This window comes from Orbicella franksi, chromosome 13, assembly GCF_964199315.1.
Source record: "Orbicella franksi chromosome 13, jaOrbFran1.1, whole genome shotgun sequence".
NCBI lineage: Eukaryota > Metazoa > Cnidaria > Anthozoa > Scleractinia > Merulinidae > Orbicella > Orbicella franksi.
In genome coordinates this window covers 19,487,090-19,514,291 of record NC_138157.1, presented here as the reverse complement: position 1 = coordinate 19,514,291, position 27,202 = coordinate 19,487,090, and the positions used below count along the sequence as shown (strand labels likewise).

Below are 27,202 nucleotides of genomic sequence, written 5' to 3'. Positions count from 1 at the left end.
GCTGTTACCCTGGTGTAGCTGTTAGAGAAGTACGTATTTCAGGAGGCTCCTGTGTATTTTTATCTCTATTTTAGCTACAAAAAATGCTTACAATTACAGTGAAGTACCTGTCCAGAGTGTTTGCCTTTATTTCTACTATAATATTCACCATCTTTTTCATTTATTTCATTTTTCGCTTCTCCTAACGGAGGTTAGTCTCCCTCGCAACCGTTTTTAGTGTCGTCACGCAACGCTCCTCCCCACAAAGGGGCTTTGCGTGACGACACTAAAAACGGCTGCGAGGGAGATTAAAAGGGGTAGCCACCTAATCCACCCCACTCCCTAAACCCGCCCCTGTACATATATCAGGGATCCATTTGTACAACAAAGGTTGGGAATTGAGAGAGAAGCATGGTAACTACTTCTGGATTATAATTTTGTTCAATTATTACAGTCATCTTTCTTTTTCGACAGGTACAATAAATTGATAAGTGAACGAATGAAGAAGTAAACGTGGCAAAAGCAGTAAAGCGACCGATATTGTATGCTTGTTGGATCATTCAGATGAGGTGCGCAATATTGGCAAATATCAAAATGGAACGCCAAAGGTGACCAGAATAGCCTTTAATATCTGGGAGGTCTGAAGCCCAGTATGTTGCCATGGTAACAAAACTGTTAGGTTCGTGTTGTGGAGCAAATCTAGTAAAATTTTACTGCAAAGAATCAAGAAGTTCTGATACAACTGGCTGAGATATCTTTTTTCGTCATATTTGATCAATTGAGGTGAGTTTATGACATCATCGCTTGGCTAAATTGCATATTTTAAAAGCTTGAATATCTCTTGAACAAAAAGAGATATCTGAAAATAGTAAATAGCATTTTTCTTCTCTACTTGGTTATGTTTTAAAATGGTTTAGGTAGGAAAGATGTGAATTTCGTCATAGGGGGAAGACTTTACTGTTTGGAGCATCTAGACTCCTTTGCGTATAAAAAGTCAATCGCTCTTACACTCCCTGACTAGGTTTGAATGACCGTCAAGAACTCTGGGACAGTATTGAAAGCAACCAATCAATTTACTAAGCAATTTGTGACGTTTTACCTCGTGCAGTTTTGGCGGGAATTTAGCGATGTTTTGGTACAGGGAAGAAGTTGCTGCTTTTGTGGGCGAATGACCCGTTGGTCTAAGATAAAAAACCCTCGTCAATCGGAGAGGAAAAGTTTCAAATGAAAGGTTGGCTATAGCTAGTCTCATTTTGTATTTTATCTCCCATTTAGTGCGTCGAAAATGGTTTCTATAACTCGTCGGCTTCGGCCAAATCTTGGGCAATATGTTTAATATTAATTCAAAAAAATCAAAATACCTAATCATGGCACGCGCATTTTGGTGTTTGCTGTTTATAAGAAAACCTCGACAGCGAAGAAGGCAAAGACAATGCGTAGGTTACTAAACAAAAGTAGTAATTAGCAGTGGAATACTTTTCTTAGCCGTGTTCTGCAATTCTGCAAAACAACGGCGCGAATTGGCCACATTGAGGCCCTGTTCACACTACGCCGGAGGAATACTTGAAAACGGAAGTTTATTTGTCAGGTTAGCCCTTCCGTGCACACTAATCCGTCATGAAACGGAGCTTTCCTGAACGCTCTTCAAACCGGGAAGGAAAACATTTGAAAAACGATAACGATAGTGTTACGATAATCATAATATTCCACCACCCGAGTTTCCCTCATGCCACAAATCCAAAATGGCAGGTTATTGTTTTCTATGTTTTTTCACTTGAACGTTGTTTGGCACACTCAGCTAGAAGGAAATTGTCAGAATCGCGAGATTCAAACTAAGAAAATGTGAAATCAAAAATAGCTCAAAATCTGTCTTACAGATTTTTATTTTACTTTGCATGAATGTTAAATCAGAACCAGTTTCGTTTTCCTGAAATTTTTAGGTGGGGTTATACGGGCAGATTTTGAGAAAAATGTGATTTAACCTACTAGTGCCTAGTCTCTCCTTAGGTACTCGGTCGTTCATTTTGACCATTTGTTGACGTTTAATTGTTCAAGTTAGAATGGTAAAAGACTTAAGCAAACAGTAAATAGAAAGGAAAAACATCTTGGAACATTTTTCAAAAGAGTTAGAAGTTGGGCTGTTATAATGTATCAAAACTGTAGTAAGCCACCTTAATGAGGAGAACAATGGCTATGCACGAGCGTTATAATTCTTGGTACGTTTCTTTGCCGAACTCTGCAGAACAACAACGTGAAATGACCAAATTCTGCGTGGTATGGAGAGCGTGAACCACGACGGCTAATTTTTAAATCTTTATTTCGAATTTATCGATGTGTTCTAGATTCAGTTTCGTGATAGTTTTGACAGTGATAAACAAAGTAAATGGCTTTGGAGTATCGCGAGATTCGTAAGCAAAATGGAAACTCGTTTTTTTTTTGACCGACGTTGTCTAATGTTTGGAGAACGCGAACGACGGCGGCTAATTTTTCGTATTTTTAGTTGGAATTGAACGCTGAAGTTCTGAGACCACAAGGCACACTGAACAGATCTAATTCGGAGGTAAAATGTACATTCATTTTTTGTTAGGCGTTGTCCTCGTGGTCGCTTTCGTTATTGCTTAAGCTCTCTAATTTGCCACATAACGCGATTGAGCCTGAGTTGCGACATCGGCTTAAAGTATGGCTTAAAGTACGAATTTGTGGTCGGATTTTAACACCGCGCAGACGCGGTAGAAGGTAATTTTAATCAGTTTGAAATGATGGAGGAAAATAGAAGAAAAAGGGACTGATTAACCAAACAAACGCGGCAAAAAAACAAAGGTACACTGAACAGATCTAATTCGAAGGAGACAAAAAGATGCTCTTGATTTACCCTCAGGGCCAGATTACTAGAGCAGAGCTGGCCCGGTTTGTCGAAACGTCGCAATTGCCTAGCCGGTGCTTTCTCGCGCTGCAACGGGCAGATCTAGTCAGTAAATCAAGACCATCTTTTTGTCTCTTTACCACATAGAGGTCTAACAAACGATGCATCTAGACACTTGAACCTGCAAAATATGGCTCAAATGGCCAAATGGCTCAAATAACTACAGTTCTAATGTTTTGTACACCAAGTGCAAAATTGAATTTAATTCCAAAGCAGATGAATTTACATAATGCAAGACTTCGCCCTCCCGTGTGAAAAGGTCGGGGAAGCTCGTCAAAAAGTTTGAATTAAATCACTCAATGCCCACGGAAATGAGAAAACTTCATGGAAAAAAGTACAGCGGAAGAAAGATTCATGACGAGATTTTAAGGTATGATCACAATTTTTATAAATAAGAACTGAATTTGGAGACAGTAAGAAACTAAGATCATGGTCTCTCGGTTACACTACATATGTACAGTGAGGGAAACAGTGAAACTAAATCTCACTCTATCCACTCTAATATCTATAATTGCTCATATACCAAGATGGCTAAGCCAACAAAAACTCTGGAATTGCACTATCCAATGATCCAGGTTTTAAAAATTAGAGGTATTTTTAAAAGGTCTGGATAGTAGCAGACATGTTAAAAGTTTTAGAAACAACACACCGTTTTTTAAAAACACGTTTCAACAGAATCTTCTGCCATCTTCAGTTTAAATTTCAAAGTACAGAGCTGAATATATAGTGTACGCAAAATGCTAATTGACTATAGTCAAATGACTAGAGTCAGTTATAGTCAATTAGCATTTTACGTACACTATATATTCAACTCTGTACTTTGTAAACTGAGTTATTTTCAATAAAACGAGGGCAGCAAGGAAATAAAACCAGACTCGGTAAATACTACTTCATGATGATGTATAGAGTATTGTTCGGGCAGTAAATAATGTTTTTCTTCTTTGGCAAAGGGAACTGTACTGAGGTCTTTCAAGTAATGAATGCCTCAATTAGCAGATCAGTGTTGATACGTTCACACTCAGATAAAGTTACTCTTTTTTTCATTTTACTTGTGCCACACGTACTGGGAAAGACCCGTTCCCAATCCCCCATCCCAAAATTCAAAGGAAAAGCCCGAGGAACGAGGTTGATTTAGCTAGTAGTTATCTCTTAAATAAGGAAACTGCAACCATGGACAAATTGTGTTGGAAAGTGCGCAAAGACATGAAATCATAACAGTAATACCTACAGAATAAGAGTCAACACCCCCATTCCCCCTTTCAAAGTTAGAAAATGGTAAAATGCAAACTTGTGTTCGATGAAAGTGTCTTGTCAACATTGCACAGGGGTAGGGAGTAGCAAAATGCTTTAAGAATGAATTTTTTCCAACCCTCGTGACCAAGGTGGTATTTCATGTTTAGACACACAGTGCTTTTTCTGGTGAATGTATCATTGTTTGTCATCATCATCGTCTTTGTATTTGTCCATGAATTCCTTGTGAAACTTGCTAATTGTCTCGAACATGGGCACTACTTTGTCTTCAGACGGTAAAATTGTAAGCCTGTAATAAAGAAAACAAGACAACATCACAGGTTCATGAAAATGACCTTTACGTTGCCCTTTCAAGCATCCCAACCTTGCCCGTTTCCGTCTGAACATCCATGCATGCACTTTAAGACACTGAGGCTCTACAAAAGGGGTTCTATATAGCTAATCACGAAGTTGCTCGTTGTCTAGTTTTAGTTTTTTTGCATCATGTCTAACACAGTAAATTAGTCTAATACGCCTCTGGTCCCTCATTCGTCACTCTTTCCAAAGAGAATTCAGAGCTAGTGAGGATATGTAGACCGTGGATTACCTTCACGTATGCAACTGACCTAAAATGGTGTGTTCCTGGTTTCTGTCCGAAATTAGTCCCAGGAACGGGAGTTATTCCAGTAGCCTCTAACATCTGCCAACAGTAGAACTCGTCTGGTTTGCAATTGTTGAGCTAAAGGAAAACAACGAAAGGGTTTAACTAACCACTTAAGATTACAACAAGCATCGTCCATCGCGTGTTTTATTTTTCCTTTCCCAATTTCCTCACGCTTTATCCTGGGATGGTAGGCTTCATGATTGTCATTTAAACTGTATCCAGTCCGACGTACTACATACAAATGCTTTAATGTGTGACAAGGGTGTAAAAACGCACAATTTTACCAAGAACGCACGTGCTCATTACCACGCATAAATTTTAAAGATGTTGAAAGCCAGAATCTCCTTTAAAGCTTGGTTTTCACTGGCGACGCAGGCACAAGCGCAAACACAATAATTCTTATTTCACCGTAAAAACGGCCTTGACGCAGGCATAACCACAGGTGCAAGCACGAACACAAGGATCAAAATTTTTCCTTTTTCCTGTGCTTGCGCTCATGCTTGCGTTTGCGCCGCGACAAGTGAAAACGAAATACGCTCAGGCATGTGGTTAAGTTTGGCCAGTGAAAACACTGGATCCAGATTACCTCGCGCCTAAACAGTTTGGAAGGTTCGAATGATTTTGCCTGTGCTTGTGTTTGCGTCGAATTTCGTTTTTACCACAATTGCTACTAATCTCGCAATCTGATTGACTAATCTGCCGTTGTCGATAAGAGTCCAGACGTCAATCTGTCACGCAATGCCTTTTTCAGCTCGCGAACTCGCGCTCTGAAAAAGACATTTTCTTTGACGTTGATATTGTAGTTAGAAACAAATCGAAATGTGGTTTAGCGTGGTCTGTACTCTTATCGACAACGAAATGCGTCATCACAGTGGTCAAAATTGGTTGTGGACTCAGGAGGCGCAACAGAGTGAGTCAACAACATTTTGACCACTGTGATGACGGGTATCGTTGTCGATAAGAGTACAGACCACGCTAAACCACATTCGATTTACTAATTTCACTTGGGTCATTTCCTGTTGCTTGCGCTTGTGCTTGTGCTTGTGCTTGCGCTTGTGTTTGCGCTTGTGTTTGCGCTTGTGCTTGCGAATGTCTGTGTCCTTTGTGATTGGCCAGAGTGATTACTTTGGTTTTGGTTTAGGATACTCAATTGAAAACCGCTCTCAGTATACTTTACTAAAATACTCTTGTCAAGTTTCCTTTTTATTAGAGTGATTTGCCAGTCACAAGGAACACAGGCAATCCAGTAGACCAATCAAGACTTGTGCGAGCGCGGGGAAACGTGTGGTTTTACTTCTGATTGGATCATAAAGTGGCGCGACTTTTTTTAAGCCAATCGCGTAAAGCAATAATGGAAAACCACAGCAACTCTAAACGAATGTTTCCGCCTGCACGCGTTTATTTAGCATCGTCTCTGACATGCGCGACTGATGTTCTTACCTTGGCCTCTTCTATAGCTTTCCGTGGAAGATGAACTCTGGGAAATGCATACAAGGATCCAGTTACTTCACTACACGTTATTCCTTCAAGAGAATTCAACATTGAGGTGGTGATCTTGGCTTTCCTTTGATACGAGTCTAAAATGGCCATCTTCTCCTATGACAGAAAGGTACGAATGCTCAATTTAATATCCATAGTAACCAATATACGATTTCATAAACATACACGTAGCTAGGCCCATCAACAATATTCCTGTCACCTCATTGGTCTAATATAGTCACATGGTAAATATCTATTGGGTTTACATAGGCCACGTTCGATACATCAACATTCTAACATAGCTCCGAGGCTTTCGGATCAAAATTGTAAATTTTTTAAGTTTCCCCTGTCCGGCCCTCAATAGGCCCTTTGCATGATCCGGTCACATGGTACAAAATCACACATGCTGGTGAGCAAGTTGCACAGTGAGACTTCCAAAACAATGCCACTCGTACCAGTCCACCTGGACCTGCCTTTGTTTTGGAAGTCCCACTGCGGAACTTGCTCACCAGCATGTGTGATTTTGTACCATGTGACCAGATCGTGCAAAGGGCCTATTCCCAAAAGAGACTTAAATACAAAGGAAACAACACCAAATATAGAAGTTTGTCCTGAAAGCCTCGGAGCCATGTTAGAATATTGACAAATCGAACGTGGCCTATTATCATGCGATAACAACTAAGAAAAGCGTACATGGCAGGCATTAGCTATTAATGCTCTGTGGAGAAATTGAAATCGCCTAAAACTCGAACGGGAGAACGACCAGCCACTGCCTGCGTCTGAAAGAGAATTTTTTCGGTCTAAGTAAAACGCATAATCAGTAAATAAAGCAGCTACTCGAATATTGGCCATTTTGATGAAATTAATCTTAGGTAATAACAGCTTTATAATAACAGCTTTACTGAATTGTCAATGTAATTAGTATTAACTACTAATTGGGGACGCAACAAAATTTAAAAACACTTTTGGGACGTACCTTAATAAATGTCTCGTACGACTCGTCACCAGGTTGAGGCGGAGTACAAATCGCACTCACGGCGGCCTTTAAGAACAAAAATAAAACAGTCTAGACCATTTTACTACAAACACTTGCTAAGGCATGCGCATGTTTTACAGTGGCACTTTGACCACAATTGCTCTGTCCTTATGTCCTGGTATTTTAGAGTAAAAGAGCTCATGGACAACGACTGAGAGAGAACCAATAAAAAATGGCAAGCCACGCCGATAAATAACACCTTTTCTATATTTTCCTCGCGTCGCTCTTTACTTTTTCCTGCCAGGAAAACATTAAATTATGTTTGCAAAACTTACCTGTCCAATCGTGGTAGGGCTCACACTTGGTGACATAAAATTCCTAAACTGGTGTTTAACTTCTTTGCTGAACCCGACCAACTCCATATACGCTCCCCTTAAACCACATCTACAATGAAAAAAATAACTGAGTTTTCAAAAAACTAACTGTAATTTCAAATCTGTTAGTATAATTTCCTAGGATTATCCCATATTTTTACACTTTTATAATTTTGATTGTAAATAACGGAATTTGTTTCAATTGTAAATAATGTAATTTCACAGAGAAGAGCCACCTCGTGGATCTATTGAATAAACCATTATCATTTTCACTATCACTATCGCTATCACTATCGCTATCGCTATTGTTATCGTTATCGTTATCGTTATCGTTATCGTTATCGTTATCGTTATCGTTATCGTTATCATTATCATTATCATTACTTTAGGACTTATTGACAAAATCGTCTGTTAGCACCTTGGAGAAAGTACCTAGTCTCACACACCATGAACAGTGGGTTGTTCCATTTTTTATTGTAAAGAGTTACATGCAATAAGCGTCCGCTAAGATTCTGTTGAGCAAATAACTACTTTCACGGTTGCATCAAAAGACGTAGCATCAAAGGAAAATCGTCCCGTCCAGGGCAGTAGCAATAGAGTTATACTTCTAGTTGCTTCATACTGCGGAAACTGAGATCACTCCCCAGAGAGTCAGGCGATACACCCATGTAAAACAAGAATGCTCGTCGTCTCATTTTGGGATGGGATGAAATTCAGAGGTTTCACGGTTTTCAGGACGGGACGCCAAAGACTTTTTTTGTTCTTTCATTTATTCACTTGTATTCTTCACCATCTACGTGTATATTGCGAACTCACAATGTGACCAGCTCCCTGATGGCTTGATAGCTCAGTTAGTAGAGCACTGCACACTGCAGAGGTCATGGGTTCGAATCCCGTTCAAGCAAGAACTTTTGTCAGGTTTTAATTTCACAACTGCTAAGTTGTGTGTATAACTGTGATGATCAATCATGTCTTCATATCTTCCTCCGCAGTTCAAATGTATAATTTTTCTTACATTCACTTGTAATGTCTTTTTTTTACTTATCAAGGTATCTTATCTTTTAGGGTTGCACGCAAAGAAGTAAAAACAAGCTTTCATACTCTGAGTCTTTTGATGCTTAGGTCGATCAGACGTGAAAACTTTACTATCATTGGTCACCTCACCGCAGGTTTTGTTTACGCGTCTGGTATCTTTAAGGGAGGGGAAGGGGGTGAAGTTGAGCTAAGCCTAGATTGGTCAATTCTATCACTTTGACCCAAATGTAGAGAGGATACACAAGTATTCCACTCGGCTGATGTTAAAACACTTTATTATATGGCTTGTGTTTGTAGAAGATATAACGCGTGTTCTTATTGCCCAATTGTAGGGCATTATTCTCCCGTAATGCCCACAGGCCGATTGCGGGCCCGCAAAACCAAAGCAAAAAGCCATATAATAAACAACTTATTAACCTCGAACGTTCGGTCTTTACGGGAAAATCTCAAACCTCGGCCTTCCCGTATTGACCTCGCCATCGCTCGGTCTGATACGGCAAGGTCTCGGTTTTCCTCTCGGTTAATAAGTAGTTAGTCACGACAAGTTTCAAAAAGCTCATTTCACATGACTACTCAAAAGATTACTTCATAGCTTTTAAAATTTGTTATTTGAATTTCCTATTTGTAATGTTCAATGCTTCAAGCTTACTGTGACGGCAGCCATTGTGGTGATAACACACTTCTACTGATTCACAAAGAGATATGAAACTTACTCGCCATAAAACCCCTTGGAAGCTGAATTTATTGACATCAGTTGAAAATTATTGTAGTCGGGTCCAAGGTCTCTTAGAACCTTTTTGCACGAGTGGAACTTGGCCTCATTGGTAAATACTGTTTCCTGGTACACTTCATCAGCAAATAAAACCAGTTTCTCGCTAGCGCAAAACTTGATAAGGTCCCTGATGTTGTCGTACGTCAAGATTTGTCCTGTGCATTGTATAACATTAACAAAGGGACAAATCTCGTTATCACTTTGGCAAGAATAACAAACATAAGAGTAGTCTCAATAGTTCAATATGCGTCGTTTTCTTCTCTCTTGCTTCATTAGATCAAAACAGTTATCACCCTCAATTTTCATCAACAAAGAAACGTTTTCAAAATTACTTCAAGGCAAGCCGTGTACTCTATCATGCACTTGATGCCTGCAGCCATGTCTCTAATCATGGCTCTATATCATACCTGTGGGATTTCCTGGATTAATGAGTACCAGTCCCCTTGGTTTACAGAGTGGCTTTGCTTCCTCTAAAGCTCTCTTCAGTTCATTGATGTTTAAACTCCAGTTGTTTTCTTCATCCAAATAGTAATTAATCTGCTCCGAAAACAAACAAACAAACAAACAAATGGAAACATCAGTTAACAACAAACTAGGTTTAGAATCCCATTAAGCTTAACAGATCTATTTGTTTATCTGTTGCCCAGGTTTTTCTGAACCAAACAATGTCATGCATTTGGGATTTTGTCCACCTAACTTTTCTTGCATGTTTTGCACTTTTTTCTTAGAGCTCTAATTGGTTGAATTTATAGCAGGGCCCGAAGGGCCGCCAAGCGGAGCCCCATATCCACATGACACCGCGGAAATACGTTTTTTGGGGCGCGATACAGTATTTTGCTGGTCAGCGGTACACCTTAACACAACTACAAAATTTCTGCAACTTTTACATTGTTTACGCAGCGAGTCTTGTCGACAGTCAAAAAGATACAAAACTTAGAGCGCACACCGTAAACTTAGCTTTTAGACTCCGCTCATTTGTTGGTTAGTTCTTAGTTAATATTATATATTGTGCCAAAGCAAAACTGAACTTGCACACGGTGTGAAATTGTTGTTGTTTCGTGAGAGTCCATGCTCGTAAGCGGCGAGCCAGTGGCAATTTACGTTACGAAGTGGGCTAAGGCTAAACCTAGGCAGCTTTTGTGTTGCTGTAGCTGTGTTCTGAGGACATCAACTTCTCAAGTTTGTTGAATTGATGGGCTTGAACCGTATGAATCGGTATGTCAACGGCATTTTGATCAAATTCGTCGGGAAGACATGCTCGTGTTCGTACACTTGTTCGATTGGGGACACTCACGTAGGTAAACACGGTCATTCTGTCCTCACTCGGTATCACCGAATTATAGACCAAGTTGGCCGAAATCGAAGCAGTGCCTCCTATAAATCTTGGACACGTTGGTGTAACAAGTGCAGGACTGAATCCCCAAAAGGGTTCAAAATCTGGCCTCAACTCGAGGAAGAATTCACCGAGGTATGTTTTATCATAAAATATCCAATTTCAATTATACTGTACTTCAGGAAGCTTGAGGCTGGCGAAAATAAAATTTTAAATTTACATGTTTATTATTGTCCTTGTTTTTTGTCATAATTTCGAATTGTTGCAGTTCTGTATTTTGCTTTTAGCGCCTCTAAAGTGCGAAAATTATTTTAAACTAGTTGCATAGCTATTAGAGTTTAGAAAAAAAGCTATTTAGCTATTAGAAAAAACCACAAGAAGTACATGACATCTGATTATCTTAAGATGGCAGAAGACATGGAATACAAAGCTGTTAAAAGGGTAATTAAAAATACATGCATATGTTATTGCAAGACAATAAAAATACCATAAAATCTGGATAATAACAACTTCCAATTAAAACTCAATAAATGAATTTTATTTTGTTATAAATAGGCTATCCCCCATGTATTCACACAACAATCCTCTGATTATAAGGCCACCCAGATAATTTCTGACCACATTACCTTGGAACCTGAGACTCTGTATAACTTTCTAAAATTAATATTTGTTTACATATTACTATTATCTGGATTTCCCTATAGAAAACTTCTTCTATTGTACATTTTTTTCTATTTTGGCTCAGCAAAAATCCTTTTAGATAATGTCCATAGATGATTTCCACAACATCAATGCTGTAAAAACACCAACTGAGAGAACACTGACCAATGCTCTCCATATGGCAACTCCTCTCCTGAACATTCAGCCATCTGTTTATGGTGGGGAGAGGCAGGGGGCAGGAGCCCAGGAGAATAGGGGGCAGGAGCCCGGGAGAATAGGGGGCAGGAATCTGGAGAGAAATGCAAAATGCTAATTTTTGTCATTCATTAAGGCTTCAAACACTTTCAAAAACAAGAACCGAAAATGTTACTTGACTTTCATTTAGTGTCTTTAGAGACTTCTAGGCCGATGGGCAAAGAAAAATTCACCCTTGGGTTCAAAATGAGGCTCAAAAATGAAACCCTGTGACACTGGTTACGTCATAGGTCATTCACTTGAAAGATGTGGGTAAGAGTAGCAAGGCTGAAAACGAAGGAAAAAAGGAAAAGGAAATGCCTAAGGACTGTACAGCTAAATGATGAGGATGTGTTTTGAGTCTCTTAATTTACAGGGGACAGGAGCAGGACAAACAAGGGTGGGAGTCAAGAGATAGAGGTATGGGAAGTGAGAGGTTCTGACTCCACTGTCCCTTCCCCCACTTGATGCAGTATCTTGTCCCTAAGTAAAATGTAAAGTCTGTATAGAGCCAGGTGGCCCATCAGGCCAGGCTTATCTCGGTTTCTGTAGCATGAACCAGCTAGGAGTATTTCTACTACCCCCTGGATAGGATGCCAGTCGATCACAGGGTTACCCCCAGCATTAAATTCACCAGTACCCATATGTACACCTTTGTGGAGAGAGGCACCCTGAGAGTAAAAGTGTCTTGCCCAAAAACAGAACACAATGTCCTTGACCAGGGCTCTAACACGGACCGCTCCATCCATTGCTGAGCGCACTAATCACAAGGCCACTGCACCTCCCACCTTGTCCCTTAGGCCAAACCTTAACCCTAAACCTAAAAAAAAGGAGTCTGTAGATTTCAGTCAAGTTTACCTCTTTTATCACTTGTGTATTTGAGACAATGTCTAATTTCCTCGCTTTCTGCCATTCAGTTTACAGTACCAAAGCCTGATTTTAAGCGATTCACAACTACTGATGGAACTTGTTTTTGCAACTTACAAGTTCAGACTTTGCACAAAATTTCTCACTGGAGAAAAGCAATGTTGTAGAACTTAAGTGATGAACTAAATGCAATAAATGTTAATTTGTAAGAAGAGTATCTGTTCTTTAATACATGCTTTTGTGTCTAGTATCTGAGTTAGATGTAGTGAAGATATATTACCAATGGTTTGTAGATGACAGTAAGCCAATTCAGAGACACAGTGGCATAAACAAACCCACTTGTTAGCCAATTTATCACAGGAAAAAAAATAAATGCATATAATTATATATATATAATTTATTGCCATCAGGTGCTATAGTGTCTTGTAATAAAGTGGTTACAAGTTAAGTAAGAATCTTACAGAAGGGATGATGATACAATATTGTTACTAAAGGGATCACAATTTATTTCATATTGATTCAAAACACGTGATATGTGCATGTATGATTACAATGTAAAAATTATTTTGTAGTGATTGAGCAAAGCTCATCTGAATTAAATTAAATGCAAGGAAAAACAACAACAGTCAATCATTTATATAAGTTGATACAATGCACATGTAAGATAGAGAAATAGAAATCGAAAAGCTTCAAATGACTGAGTAAACAAAATAAACTAGTGGGTTTCATTGAGGAGTTGATTACTGCCTCTCTGAAATGTTGAATGTCTTTTCAGCATCAAAAGTAGTGAAACTTGACTACATCCCATAAGTGGAAGCGGTTTCGTGTAAACAAATACAGGTGTTTGGGCATTTTAAAATATTTAGTTACATGTGGATACATGTACAAGGAAACGGCCTTGAAAATTTCCATGTACTATCAACATTTAATCGATGTAAACAAAAAAGACCTCAAGCAAGGAAAAATTGTCAATGAATTGCGAACCGAAGATATTGAGCGATCTTGAATGTTTTCAGTATTTCCAGCGTTCGCTGCAGCCAACAAATCACAATATTTTCGATTTCTGCTCCCTTCGCAAACGCCACCATTATATAAATGTAGGCTTAAACAATCTTTAATGATAGAGAAATATCTTGTGAATGAAATGAACAAATGTTTTATTCTGACACCAAACGGCAGGTACAAAAAAATTATTTCACCCGTTCCAAAAGGCGCAGAGAGTCAGAAAGGTGATAGAAACGCCAAAACGCCAGTCTTTAAAGACAAATTCTTATCAAAGTTTCTTTGACGCGTTGCGAAATATAATCTCAATGAACAAGCACTTATGTCGGCGCAAAGTGAGTGTGAATGAAACGGTCCCGACTTACATGTAGTGCCTTAACCATTTCGTGCAAATTACACTTTAAATCCAACCAGTCTTCAAAATCCTTGCAAAAGCTGCATACAGGACCAATCTTCTGCTTTGCTGGATACACATCGTTGATTTTGAGGCGAGGGCGGCTGAAGCAACACGATCCACGCTTCGTCCGCTCCAGCTGGCTCGAGTCAGCACACTACACATTACTCCACACAAAATGACTCCCCTGTACCGCTATTCTTTATGAACATTGCTTGAGTATTAAATACCCATTTAAGGACGTCAAACTCACCAATAACGAGAAGTATCAAGGATATTTTCGACCTTTAAACGAAGCAAAACACCGATCTCTGAGAACTGATCGATCGAAGGATAGCACAGCCCGATGGTGATAACCACTGACCAGTTACTGTGACGTCAAAAAACGTATTTCCGCGGTATCTACCCACATAGGAAAGAAAAGGAAATGAATTTTCTCACGGTTATCATGACTAGCGGTACTGCTCGTTGGCGCGTACGCACGACGGCGACGGCGACGACGACGGAGTCGCGCAACATGGCGGCCATACTCCAAATAATAGGTTGACAGACATGCAGCCTTGGTTTACTGTGTACTTCTTTGATATTGGACATCCGTGTTATGATCAATTGACACCTGTCAAAACAAGGTGTCCGCTGACCAGTATCACGTGACTATATCGCGGGCTCAAGTTTACAGCTCATCGAGGCCGCTGACCAAGTGCTGGTTTTCAATTGGATCGCAGGCTCACGTCAGGTTAACTTGTTGAAAACAGGGCAGGAATTTTGCGAAGCCGGTTAATGCTAACCCAGGATTAAAAGTTAACTGAATTATAACTTTTTCTTCTTCACAAATTTTTTTGCTGCTTTGTTTTGTGTATTGATTATTAAAACTCAAAACAGAAGGCCAAACAATATACAGAAAACCTCACGGCAAATGACTGGAAAGTCCTGGAAAACGGTTACTGGTCCCGGAAAGTTCTGGAAATCTGTTAAACTCTAGTAAAAACTATGAAATGTATGACAGACAGTAAGGAGAATTAACACTGAGATCTTGGGAGTGAAAGGGTTAATGTGAATTTTAGAGCCCTGGAAAAATCAATCTGAGTCCTGAAAAAGTCCTGGAAAAGGGTATGATTCCTGTTACTAGGATAGACACATAGATGGCGTCAAAATGTGGTAAGAACATCCGTGACACACTTGCCTTAAATACAGCTCATTATCAGCCACTTTTTCGTTCTTATCACATTTTGATGTAAATATCTGTGATAGATATGACTGAATAGATGCGCAATAACATGGAATCTATTTGTTTAATTAACCATTACACAAATTAAGAAGAAGATATTGTCAATGAAATTATCACCAAATTTGCACAATGAACAGATGTCTGGTATGACAGTACATAAATTAATGATGCCTCGGCAGTCAGCACTAATAACCTTTAATGGACCATTAAAAATATAAGTTTTACCTGATGGAAGTTGTATTCTACGATCCTTGCAATGTATTGAGGAAATACAGGTATTGGAACCATAAGTCCTGCCCTGCCCTTACCATCATGTGAACTGGTTTTGAGTGATGCTAAGCCAACCTAATTAAGAAGTGAGAAGTATAAAAGGTATACATAATTATATAAATTTTTATTGAGGATAATGTGTGTCGCTGTGGAGGGTAATGGTTTTTAAGCAGTTTAGAATGGGATTACAATATAGAAATCAGACAGTTTTGGTCTAGAATAGGGTATATGAACATTTACTGGAAAAGTGCTCATTAATTCATTTTATAACCACCTTCTGTGATTGAGAATTAATTTCAAAGATCAGTCACAACAAAGTTCAACCTGTATTCCTGTTGCTCCACCACTTAACAATATGACATCATCTGGATCAGCAGGATAACCATCTCTTCTTGAAATATATTTGGCTACATGTTCACGAATAATTCTTAATCCAATGGTATCTGTGTAAGAACCTACAAAAACATATTATTACTTAGGAAAATAGGCATGCACAAGAGTGCAGATGGTGTTCAATGCACTTTATAAACGCAATTGCTTTGGGAGACAAATTAAGGTCATTCATCAGAATTGCATTGCGCATCTCTACTGCGCACGATTTTCACATCATTAGCGCACACTCATGAGCGCATGCACGTACAAAACATAAACAAAATGGTGGCTTTTTCTAGATGGCTTGGCTTGCGAGAGACACATCATCATTTTTTCCTCAGAAACGAGTAACGATTTTTAACGATTTTTTTAAATTTAGTTTGAATGCAGAGATCACCTTCTTTCTATACAGTGAATATGGACCGATTTCTATTGCAGGGTAAAAAATTATCACAGAAAATGCGAGCATAGCTAGCACTCATATAAGATAATATGTGGCCCCAGAACACTGCACGCTTGGAACATATTGTATCCCTGTTGACTAAAGATGAGTGCCTTTATAATGAAACATACATCAAATTGTGCCGTAACATTGATGTAATACATCCATTGTTGTATTTCTTGCTTAACTTTGTCCCTATTTTTCTGCTCTCTTAAAGCGTAAGGTGAATGGTTCAAAAATAAATGTTTCTCAAAGCAGATAATGTCTGGAATTATGGGGTTTATTGAAGGTCCTCCTGCTCCTAAACCAATACCGGCACCCCCCTTTTTTATTTCAAATTTTAAGTTCTCTCAAGATATAAGCAGCCAACAGGTAAAGTTTGAAAGAAAATCTATTGTGAGTTCTATTTCGATAGAATTACCTTAACATGTGTCATTCAGTCACATAAAAAACAGGAAATCTATAAATACTAGGAGTTTAAATGACAGTGATTAAGAGAGGGTCCCCTATACCTCTTCTGAAAACAGTTTCATGCAAAATTAATTGGCCTTTTCACGCATCACGAAAAATTCTAAAAACAGCTTCACGTTCACAAAAAAAAGTAAGCAATCACGTTTCACACGAAAAAGCAAAGGCTAAATCATGTTTCATGTAAAAATGTAAATTCTATTCACATTTCGCAAAACATACAAATACAATCACTACAAAAATGTATCTGGCAATACTGAAATGTACCACAGTAGATATAGCTGCACATGGCCATATTTTGATAATTTCAGACTCTCTCATCTTCAGCATGTCTAGATCTTTTGTGGATTGGGTATTATGCATGTGCAGTGGAACCCCGTTAATACGGACACCAAGGGGACATGCCAAAGTGTCTGTATTATCAGGATGTCCGTATTGAGCCGTATTTAAGCGGGCTCCCAGATAAAAAGTCACTATGCAAATGCTACCTTCGTGAAGACAAAAGAAAGAATCCAAAAGACATATTAACACTTTGTTGACATATTTCAGTTATGACATCGAAGCGATGGCTGAGCAGACATCAGTTAAGGCTGGATAGAGTGTGGATACTGACAGATTAACTCACCTTTTCTGCCTTTTCTCGATCGAAATGGCGTGATACCCTGCATGTGTGACACAGCGTGACAGACTAGATTCTATGCCCTCCTGGTTCACTGTTGCTGTGGTTAGTTCTCAGTCCTCCATCCTCACGCATGTCAAGAGATGTCGAGAAAGGCAGGCCATCACGCTTTTTACATCCAGTTTGGTGTAGTATACGAGCTTTTATGACGCTAAAATCTCCAAAAATGTGAAAAATTATTCCCACAAAAGTTGATGGTTCACAAATCACGCGAAAGTAAATGCATTTTTCACGGATCACGAAAAAATTGAAAACCAGTTTCCCGAGGATGGAAAAATATAGATTCACGAATCATGGAAAAAATAAATCCTCATTCACGCTTCACGCAAAGAAAAAATGCCCATTCATGCGTCACAAAAAAAGTATAGGGGACCCTCTTAAGTGGTAGTGATAATGATAGCACGACAGTGGTGGTTGTAATATTTATATCCTGCTTGCCTAGCTAAGCAAATCAGGAGTTAACCCTAACCCTAAGTTGTAATATTTATATCCTACTTGCCTAGCTAAGCAAATCAGGAGTTAACCCTAACCCTAAGTTGTAATATTTATATCCTACTTGCCTTGCTAAGCAAATCAGGAGTTAACCCTAACCCTAAGTTGTAATATTTATATGCTACTTGCCTTGCTAAGCAAATCAGGAGTTAACCCTAACCCTAAGTTGTAATATTTATATCCTACTTGCCTTGCTAAGCAAATCAGGAGTTAACCCTAACCCTAAGTTGTAATATCTATATCCTACTTGCCTAGCTAAGCAAATCAGGAGCATGTGTAATGTACTGTAAAAATCAACTGCACATGCACTAATGCATCCGCAGTCGAGTGTCGATCGATACCCTTGATCAACCTTCGATCAACACTAGATCAACATCTCAATTGACACCTGGTTGTCAATAGGTTGATACTCGATCAAATTATGCAACATCTTGATCAACACCTTAATAATGTTGATATATGGCTGACTGTCCACTGACTTATACTGTATGTATTAATTGAAACTAGATGGCGTGTCTACAAAAATTAGACACTGTAATTGTTAGCTTTGTACATTGAGAACAGTAAGTGTTACACTAAAATAGCCAAGGTTATACCTAATTCCAGGAGGTTTCCTAAAAACAATTATTATGTACCAACTACAAACTTGGAAAAATGACTCAGCGCTTCAGTTCCTGTATGCGTGAGCTTATAAAATAGGCAAAAACAAACAAGTAAAAATAGATCATAACAAACACAATCTGCAGAAAAACGTTTTTACACACTTATAGCAAATCCTGGTGTAGTCTTAAGAATTCTGCGAGCTTTTTCTTTGATATCCTGTGGGTAGCTTGGGTCATCAAGAAAATCAGGACAAAGTAGACATGTCAGAAACTGTCAACAAGAGTTGCAGAAACAAGACCTAATTAGCAGAGGCAATTCCTAGGGTACTTACAGGTTAACGCACTCAGCGAGTGAATTATCCAGATTTACCTGCACGAGTTCACTAACAATGAGTGAGAAATTTCAACACTGCACGAGGCTTTGCCAAGTGCGGTATTGAAAATTTCAAGTTCATTGTCAGTGAACGAGTACGGGTAAATCCCGATAATTCACGAGCAATGAGTGCATTAACATTATTTTTTATTATTCAAATTGAATACACTGCACAAAGAAACACCGCATTGAAACCACTATATCTGAGTCAGCTGAAGCCATGGTGTAATGACAATGGTGTGTTAAATTTACACCACAGCTATTACACCACGATAATGATGTCAAGGTGGTTGTCTTGTCACAACCCAGTATCACATGGTACAAATCAGCCAATCAAAAAATCGGAATTTGTACAGTGTATGAAAGTTGAATAATACATACAATATATCACAGTTCAATAACCACTGGATTGAAAAGGTGACCAGCAAAACAATGCTGAGCCAACTATGCCTTTTCGTGTGGAAAGAAGCCAGTGAACACACGCTGCATCTAGAATAGCAATTTACAACTTGTTATAGATTTTCAGGGCAGTCATTCTGAGTCAATTCAACTAGCATTAGCATTTCAAAATATCATAACATTTCAACTTTTTGACTGGCATTCTTACCACTTATGTCTGAGGTCATGTGTTACACACATAGACATAATCTCGTAGGTGAAGGGAGAAGGAAAGGGTCCAGTGATCATGGAGGAACCTACCCAACAAAGGATCAGGTTTACCTTATGTTCTGCAGTGGCGGATCCAGACCTTGAGCTTAGGTGGGGGGAGGGGGGTTGTTTTGCTTCCCCTGCTGGCTTTTCTTCCTTCTGTGATTTCTTCTTTTTGTACCCACAATAAAGGGGGGAAGGGGGGCCAGCCCCTGGGCCCCTCCCCTAAATCCACCACTGTTCTGTTTGTTTCACAAGCATCATGGGGGTGGCTACGTGTTTCCCAACAAATGGAAAAGTAAGGGTCTCCACAGTGTCCTTGGGTGCTTTCCATTATGCCAGACTGGCTGGTCAGAGACCAGTGGGAAAACCCAAGGAAAATGGAACCACATTATTCGATCAAACTGGGCCAACCAAGAAGAATGGCTCTTACCCATTCTTTTATTCCTTTTCCAAATCCCTACATAAGTGACGACAAGTAGGGCAATGAACCGGTTTGTCAAAATGGAATGGTAAATATGGTCCAGAACATTCTGGTCGGAAGGAACTGAAACAGACCTTTCCATTTGACTTCCAACCAAGTTTTCCAGAATCTTTGGCATAATGGAAAACACCCCTTTGGTAAAGGTGGGAGGCAGGGGGGGGGGGGGGTGGATGTCCGAGGACCTGCTACACAAATCTAACCAGTATACACTGTACATTTCTTACCTGCCTCAAAGACGTAATTGGACGCTGCCCAAATGCATGAGGGTCTCCATAGTGTCTTATAACTTCTTCAAATGGTTTACGTTCACCCTAAAAATTGAAAAAAATTCCAGAGTTCGCTAGAAACGTTCTATTTTACTTTTCGACAAGATAGGTGTCAAATGTGACTTTGAAGCCAACCTCGTAATAAGAAGTTCACAGTTTGTTGTTATATCATGACTCTAACCAAAATCGAGCGAGCCGGAGTCACGCAACATTAGCTCCCCGTCCGAGAGGCTGCGAAAGAGACTACCCTGAACGAAGCTGTATATATGTCGTGACTTGATGAGCTTAAATTGGAAATGCAAGCCCCGAAAGGTAATACAGTGGAAACCCTCGAACGTCCCGTACCATATAACTCGAACCAAAATCAAAGAACTCTTCCTTTTTTCTTTGGAACAACGAAAACTGATTGCAGTTGATGTAAGACTTGGCAAAAACAAATTAAAACTGATTTTCCGTGTCGCACGATGAACTTTTAAGCTCATGCTGGGTCATGCTGCAATAACATAAGTCTTACAGTCTTACGCAAGAACTAACCCGTGCCAATTCTTGTTGGATCTCGTAGGCTCGAAAATCAACCCATCCTCTTGCGTTGATTGTTTGTTGGAACACAGGACTGACAGTCGTTTCTGTAATAATTTCTGCTTCCATCGCGATTTAATTTACCAAAACCTCCCCGGCAATCATCAGTCACGGTCATCACGTGCGTGTTTTTCCTGCGAATCCCACTCCCAGCGGTCCCTTCGGCCTGGCCAACCAAAGTAGGTCCGTATTGCGTATATATGAATGGCCTGAGAATAATTATGTGTAATTTGTAATAGTCGTATTGACATAAATTAAACTTTTACCAACACGTACCAGGGAACTGGATGCGAGCGTAGTACGTAAATGCTCATTGCTAGTACGTTTGTAAAAAGAGACGGTTGAGGGACTTGTGACCTTCTACGGTCAGCTTTGTCACTCGCAACTTCGGTCTATTTTTTGTGCTAGTGTTGTTTAAGTAGAAAAATAGCGTTATCGTATTTATCTTTCAATCTGTTGTTTATATAAAACCCTTAAACCCCAAAGGTAGTGCCACTGCATTTGGTCGGGTTACACGATCCCTTTTCTTTGCTAATTAGAGAATTTTGGGTCTTGTGTGTCCCGGCTTTAGCGCATGTAGGATGTTATTAGATGTATCTTTTATCAACTTTGATGTAACCTTGTTGTGTCAATTAAAACATATCTTGGGCCTGGCTTACCATTTATCAATCGACTCAGCTAGCTTGTCACTGGTTTCGTGTTGCATTGATCTAAGATGATTTCATTTGGGTAGTTTTCTACTGAGAAACAAAACTGCTAGCTCATTTTTAGACACTCTGGGTTTTTTTTCTGATGTATTTAAGAGCCAAAATCCAAGGTACGATTCACTCAGTGTCCCGAAAATTTGAAGAAGGCGGAGAATGATTTGCAGTATCCGGAATTGAGCACGGTTCCAATCCCCCCACCCCCCCCAAAAAACTAAATAAATAAATAAATAAATAAATAAATAAATAAATAAATATAAATAAATAAAAAATAAATAAGTAATTAAAATAGGGAGATATGAACTCAATTTTAATCAGACGGTCTATCATTTTCTCTACGAAGCACTTTATTTAATACCAAAAGCATCATCTCCCTAGATATTTACTTAGCACAAGTACTGTAATTCATTTAAGTTTACTGGCCAGTTTTAAGCGATATCGGCAGCAAAAGCAACAGCCACAGAGTCGCCCAAACGATAAAACAAATTTTAAACAAAAATGAATTCCTAAAGAAGTAACATCTGATAATGGACACCATTACAGTGGATAACTGACATTCCAATATTTTGCAAGAGAACTGTAACCAAGGGTTGGAAAAATTCATTCTATACACATTTTTGCTACTCCCCACCCCTGTGCAATGTTGACAAAACACTTTCATCGAACACAATTTTGCATTTTACAATTTTCCAACATCGAAAGGGGGAATGGGGGTGCTGACACTTATTCTGTAGGTATTATGGTTACATGTTTATGCTTTTGGTATTTTCCAACACAATTTGTCCATAGTTGTGGGTTTCCAACCCCGTGGGGGACTCCATATAAAAAGTACGGGGGTGCTCGTCGGAAATTCTGAAAATACCCTAAGAGGTACCAAGATCCTGTTTTGTGGGCGTGGCTTGAATTTTTTTCACCCCTGAGAGGTACCAATTCTAAAACACCACATTATCTCTTGTCATATTCCGCAAAAGCTCCCACTGTGGAACTTTTAAAATAGGTACCAAAATCGCTTTTTAACCCTAAAAGGTACGACGACCTCCCCCGTCCTTTTTAAAAGGGGGTCCTCCTACTCTCTCACAGCAAAACCAATTCACTAAGGGACTGCGAGGACAAACTGGCTGTTCCAATGCTCCGCACCAACTTTCTAACGAACAATTTTAGCTATAACGGTGCGGTGCTGTGGAACAGTTTACCCGTCAAACTGCGGTAAGCACAAACTCTCACCAGTTTTAAATTCGGCTGTAGCGGTCTTCTCTAACAAATATAAATAACATAAACACAGGGCTTTCATAGAAAGCAGGCGTTTTGTGTTACTCTTATTGATATAACTACTAGGCCCCGTCCGCACGTCACTACACCGGAGGAATTTGAAAACGGAGGTTTCACACTGAACACGCGCCAAATGTTTTCCGTCCACACTACGCCGGAGAAATTTGAACGTTACTATAACGGGTCACTTTGGATTTGTGTTTGATGAAAACTCGGGCGGGGAAATCACATTATTATCGCGATGCCATCGTTTTCGAAAAGCTCCGTTTTAAAAATGTTTTCCGTCCACACTGAAACGCAAAGCCGGCGTTTCCAAATTCCTTTTCCGATGCCCGCGCTACTAGCGGCTCGCGGCATCACCGCTTGCCGGAATCAAGCCACTTCAGTCCTAAGCAGTCATGTAACTTGAAGCGGCAGGATTATCACGCCCCGTCCCCACCCTTCTCCCCCGCCCCGAGAGGCTGGACATGTAGCCTTCTCTCTGCTGTACAATGCTAAGTAACCTATCCAGTCAACAATAGGAACTTGAGCTGTTGACTCATTATATTCGTTTGTTCAGTTGAGTTGCTAATTAATCTTCCTCATGATTATTCTGCAAGTATCAAGTTTCCACCATCTTGTTATTGACTGATAATAGCTCGCGCTCCACCACTCCATCCGGCAACAACTTACAATTTAACAATCGTGGACAAACGTTCTTGGGACACTGATGTAATGCAACGAATTGTCCGTGTTTTTTTAGCTGAAGTTTGAAAAAGCACTGCTATACTTTTAAAAACGCATCGCTGTTCTCCCGTCCATACCCAATGCAACCTTGAAACTCAGGCGAAATTGCAGGTACCAGTTTTCAACACTGTATGTGTTAATGTTGGTTAGGCAGGTGAATTTGTATTCGCTCGACTGTTTGTCTAGCATGTGTGCAAAAGCGCCAAAAGTGCAAATTTGTCCCAAGACTTTTGTCTATGATTGTAGGTTCCAGTTCCCCAACGTATAAAATCAGGAATCTTGAAGTCTCAAGGACAGCCGGAACGCCCACGACTACACGAGGGCGAAAATGCCAATTGCTGGTACTTATGAAGAACCCTGAAAAATGCAAAAGTAGTCAGGCAATAACTGTGTTGTAAAATAATATTGTTGTTTGTCATCATCATCGTCTTTGTATTTATCCATGAATTCCTTGTGAAACTTGCTTATTCTGTCGAACATGGGCACTACTTTGTCTTCAGACGGTAAAATGGTAAGTCTGTAATAAAGAAGGCAAGATAAAAAAAAATTAAAAACAAAAAAAACAAAAACATTTTCCGGGAACCAGAGTGGAAGTTTTGGTGAACGAGAAAATGTCGTGGAAACACGAGCCACAGGTAAGTGTTTCTACAGCTTTGTCGAGTTTTTTCTCAGACTTACATAAGTGTCTCTATAACTTGATAGAGACACAGAGAAAAGTTTTCTATTTATTTTAGAAAAGAAAAGAAGATCACTTGTTTATTTCAATTATCGAAAATTCCCTTTGCTTGCTTAATATTGTTACGGTTCTTTGTTCTTACCTAGTCAAAAAGATACAGCTTTTAGTGCGTGCTTTATCGCAGGGTGTTTTATTAAGGTGAATATAGAAACAATCTGAGTCTTCCACGAGACTACAACCTATGACCCTTACAATGGCCGTTTTCACACTAGAGACGGATAATCCGTCTACGACGGGTTATCCGTCCATTACGGATAATTCGTCTTAGTGTGAAAACGGAACGGTGTTCATTTTAGACGGATAATCCATCTATTTTTATCCGTCTGATTATCCGTCTACATAGACGGATAATCGGACGGATATAAATAGACGGATTATCCTTCTCTAGTGTGAAAACGGCCAATGCCTCTGTAAACGTTCCAACCGCGGCATGAAGATAATTTCAACTTAACATATTTGATGTGTATCATTTTTAATTAAAAAAGCTATTCATCAAATTCGCCACTCTGATTGGTTCTCAAAATTACCTAAAGAACTCTACTTACCATTTTTTTCTTTGGAACAATGAAAACTGATTGCAGTTGATATAAGACTTGGCAAAAACAAAACTGAATTTCTGTCGCCCGATTATCTGGGAGGTGCTCCCGCTTTTAATAGGGATATAAGTCTTACGCAATGTAACTCTCTGGAAATCACCGCCATTAAAGGGTTGCTAGCTCCTAGCAGTAGAGACTAACCTGTGCCAATTCTTGTGTAATCTCGTAGACTCGATAATCGACCGATCCTCTTGCGTTGATCATTGTTCTTTGGAACACAGGACTAACAGGCTTTTCCGTTACAATTTCTTCTTCCGACGCCGTTTAGTAAGCAAAATGTACAAAGCCTCCCGCAATCATCTCAACTACCTCCCAAAAGGAGCTCGTATATGTAGCTCATGGGCTAGATAAACTCACGCAACTGACCTAAAATGGTGTGCTCCTGGTTTCTGTCCAAAATTGAGCCCCAGGGATGGGAGTTATCCCAGTAGTCTCTAACATCTGCCAACAGTAGAACTCGTCTGGTTCACAACTGTTGAGCTAAACGAAAACAACGAACAACTTTTCAAGCTTACACTACAAGTAAAAGGAAAAGAAGTCTACTACCAAGCCTGGTTGCTCGCACAGGGCTATAATTTGACTCCTGTAACATTGATTATGTGATGCGAGTATCATTTCTCGGGTCGTTAACAGGTGGTTATCCGTCCCTTCGCACAGGTGGCGCTTCTACACCCCCTGTCGCCGAAGTATGCAAGGAAATTATGTAAATATGTAGAAGGAAAGTGCGAAGAGAAATGGGAAGCATCGTCCACGGTGTGCCTGATATTTTTTCTCCCGGTTTCTCATGCTTTATCTTAGAACGTTACATAACTTCATGTTTAAAGAAAGAAAGAAAAAAAAAAAAGAAGAAGAAGAAGAAGAAGGAGAAGAAACTCTGGCCTGACGAGTGACGTGGGTTTAGAAACTCACAATTTTACCAAGAATGTATATGCTGTATTCGCTCTAAGCAGTTTTGTGGAGGAAAACAGTGAAACTAGCCATAGGACGGTCGCTGGAATTGCCGTAAAACGGCCCCAAAAGGCTACAGAAACACAAGTAACACACGGAAGTCGTGTTTATTGAACTTCTTTTTCATATCCTGAACTGTTATAAACGGTCGTTACAATCCCGCAGAAAACCCTTGTATACCGGACCTTTTTAGCTTGGACGGTTTGTTTTCCAGGTCATAGGATATTCTCTAGAGAAATGTTTTTCTCCATCAAAAAACTATTAACATAAGCACTCGAGTATTTGAAAATTTGAGGCAATAATTCTCAAGAGTATCCTGGCATCACATGGTCTGAAACGAGGGAACAAACCGCTCATGCCAAAAAGATCTATCTACGGTGTCACTCAATCTCAGATAACGTTCACGATTCCCAAGGAATGGTAGACCTGTGGCGTACCCGTGGCCCTTTGTCGGCCATTTTGAACTAATCATTTGCGAAGAAATCCGCCGGTTATAAATGCTCGCGGGCACTGGTACCCAGACCTTTCAGATCAAAATTTAAAAATATGGCGGCGACTGTGGCGGCCGTAAGTTGTGCTGCAGGGAAAAGATGAAAACACTGACATGTATGACGATTTCAGTTAACTACCAACAAGAAAATCTGGCAAAAAGTATCGGAAATGAAGTGCAGTAAGTACTTTACATCAAATCTGAACATTTTTTGCCGACTTCAGTCGAAATAATACTAAGGTCGCTACGGTCGCAAAGCTCCTTGCAAAATAAAGTGCTGCATTTTGTCAACATGACAGTCATGATTTTAAATTATATTTAGCATTTGTTCGTAACTTCTTATAGCTTTTCTTCTCCTATGAGCGGTTGTTCTTCAAGTGAACCGCTGTGTTTCATATCCAAAATCCAGGTTTTAAAGCCTTTTAGCATATTTGCAACTACAAATCAATGTGTAGTGCATAGTAATTTTGTGATGGTTGTACTTGATTTATGATCTGGATAATGGGTAAAGTCTACATACAAACCAAGTGGCCCATCAGGCCAGCACTTACAGTATCTCTGGTTTCTGTAGTAAGAAGCGACTAGGCATAATTCTACCTCTGCCCCACCCCTCACCCTAGATGGGGATGCTAATCCATAGCAGGGTTAACCCTCAGCATCAAATTTGCTGTTACCGACAGCTGCATGTAGACCCCTGGGTAGACAGAGGCATTGGCACCAATCTCCCGAAGAGCTATCTGAGATCATATTCATTTCATTGTGATAAATTATGTAAAATAATTCATCTGTAGTTAGTGATCACATATTAACATTTTCAAGTTAATTCAATGGAGGCTACAGAGATCTCTGTAGTGTCATTTAATTGTTAGGGAATCTCAGGTATCTGTCTGTCTCACACTGGAATGAAA

General features: G+C 39.6%; 1 protein-coding gene across 2 annotated transcripts; it reads right to left on the bottom strand.

The window, feature by feature from the left end:
* Nucleotides 1-1,894: 1,894 nt before the first annotated feature.
* Nucleotides 1,895-20,980, bottom strand: LOC145466566 (alanine aminotransferase 2-like). 2 transcript variants are annotated; one of them, XM_081450279.1, is made up of 12 exons: nucleotides 20,781-20,980; nucleotides 20,205-20,291; nucleotides 18,638-18,746; nucleotides 15,745-15,875; nucleotides 15,376-15,495; nucleotides 9,840-9,969; nucleotides 9,374-9,587; nucleotides 7,587-7,695; nucleotides 7,252-7,317; nucleotides 6,237-6,392; nucleotides 4,759-4,871; nucleotides 1,895-4,442 (listed from the first exon to the last, which is right to left on the bottom strand). In XM_081450279.1, exons 1-12 carry the CDS (start codon nucleotides 20,892-20,894, stop codon nucleotides 4,331-4,333), a joined length of 1,461 nt encoding a protein of 486 aa, XP_081306405.1. In that variant the 5' UTR covers nucleotides 20,895-20,980; the 3' UTR covers nucleotides 1,895-4,330. The 2 variants fall into 2 exon arrangements, with proteins under 2 accessions (XP_081306405.1, XP_081306406.1); XM_081450280.1 differs by lacking the exons at nucleotides 18,638-18,746; nucleotides 20,205-20,291; nucleotides 20,781-20,980 and adding an exon at nucleotides 17,328-18,632 and having other exon boundaries at nucleotides 1,896-4,442.
* Between the last annotated feature and the right edge of the window lie 6,222 nt (nucleotides 20,981-27,202).

Excerpts from the sequence above, each read along its gene's own strand:
- LOC145466566 (XM_081450279.1), bottom strand. The coding sequence starts at position 20,894 with ATGGAAGCAGAAATTATTACAGAAACGACTGTCAGTCCTGTGTTCCAA. Across the intron at positions 18,747-20,204 it reads CAATTACGTCTTTGAGGCAG|TTTCTGACATGTCTACTTTG; the intron begins GTAAGAAATGTA and ends TCTTGTTGACAG. Across the intron at positions 7,318-7,586 it reads GCCCTACCACGATTGGACAG|GCCGCCGTGAGTGCGATTTG; the intron begins GTAAGTTTTGCA and ends TTGTTCTTAAAG.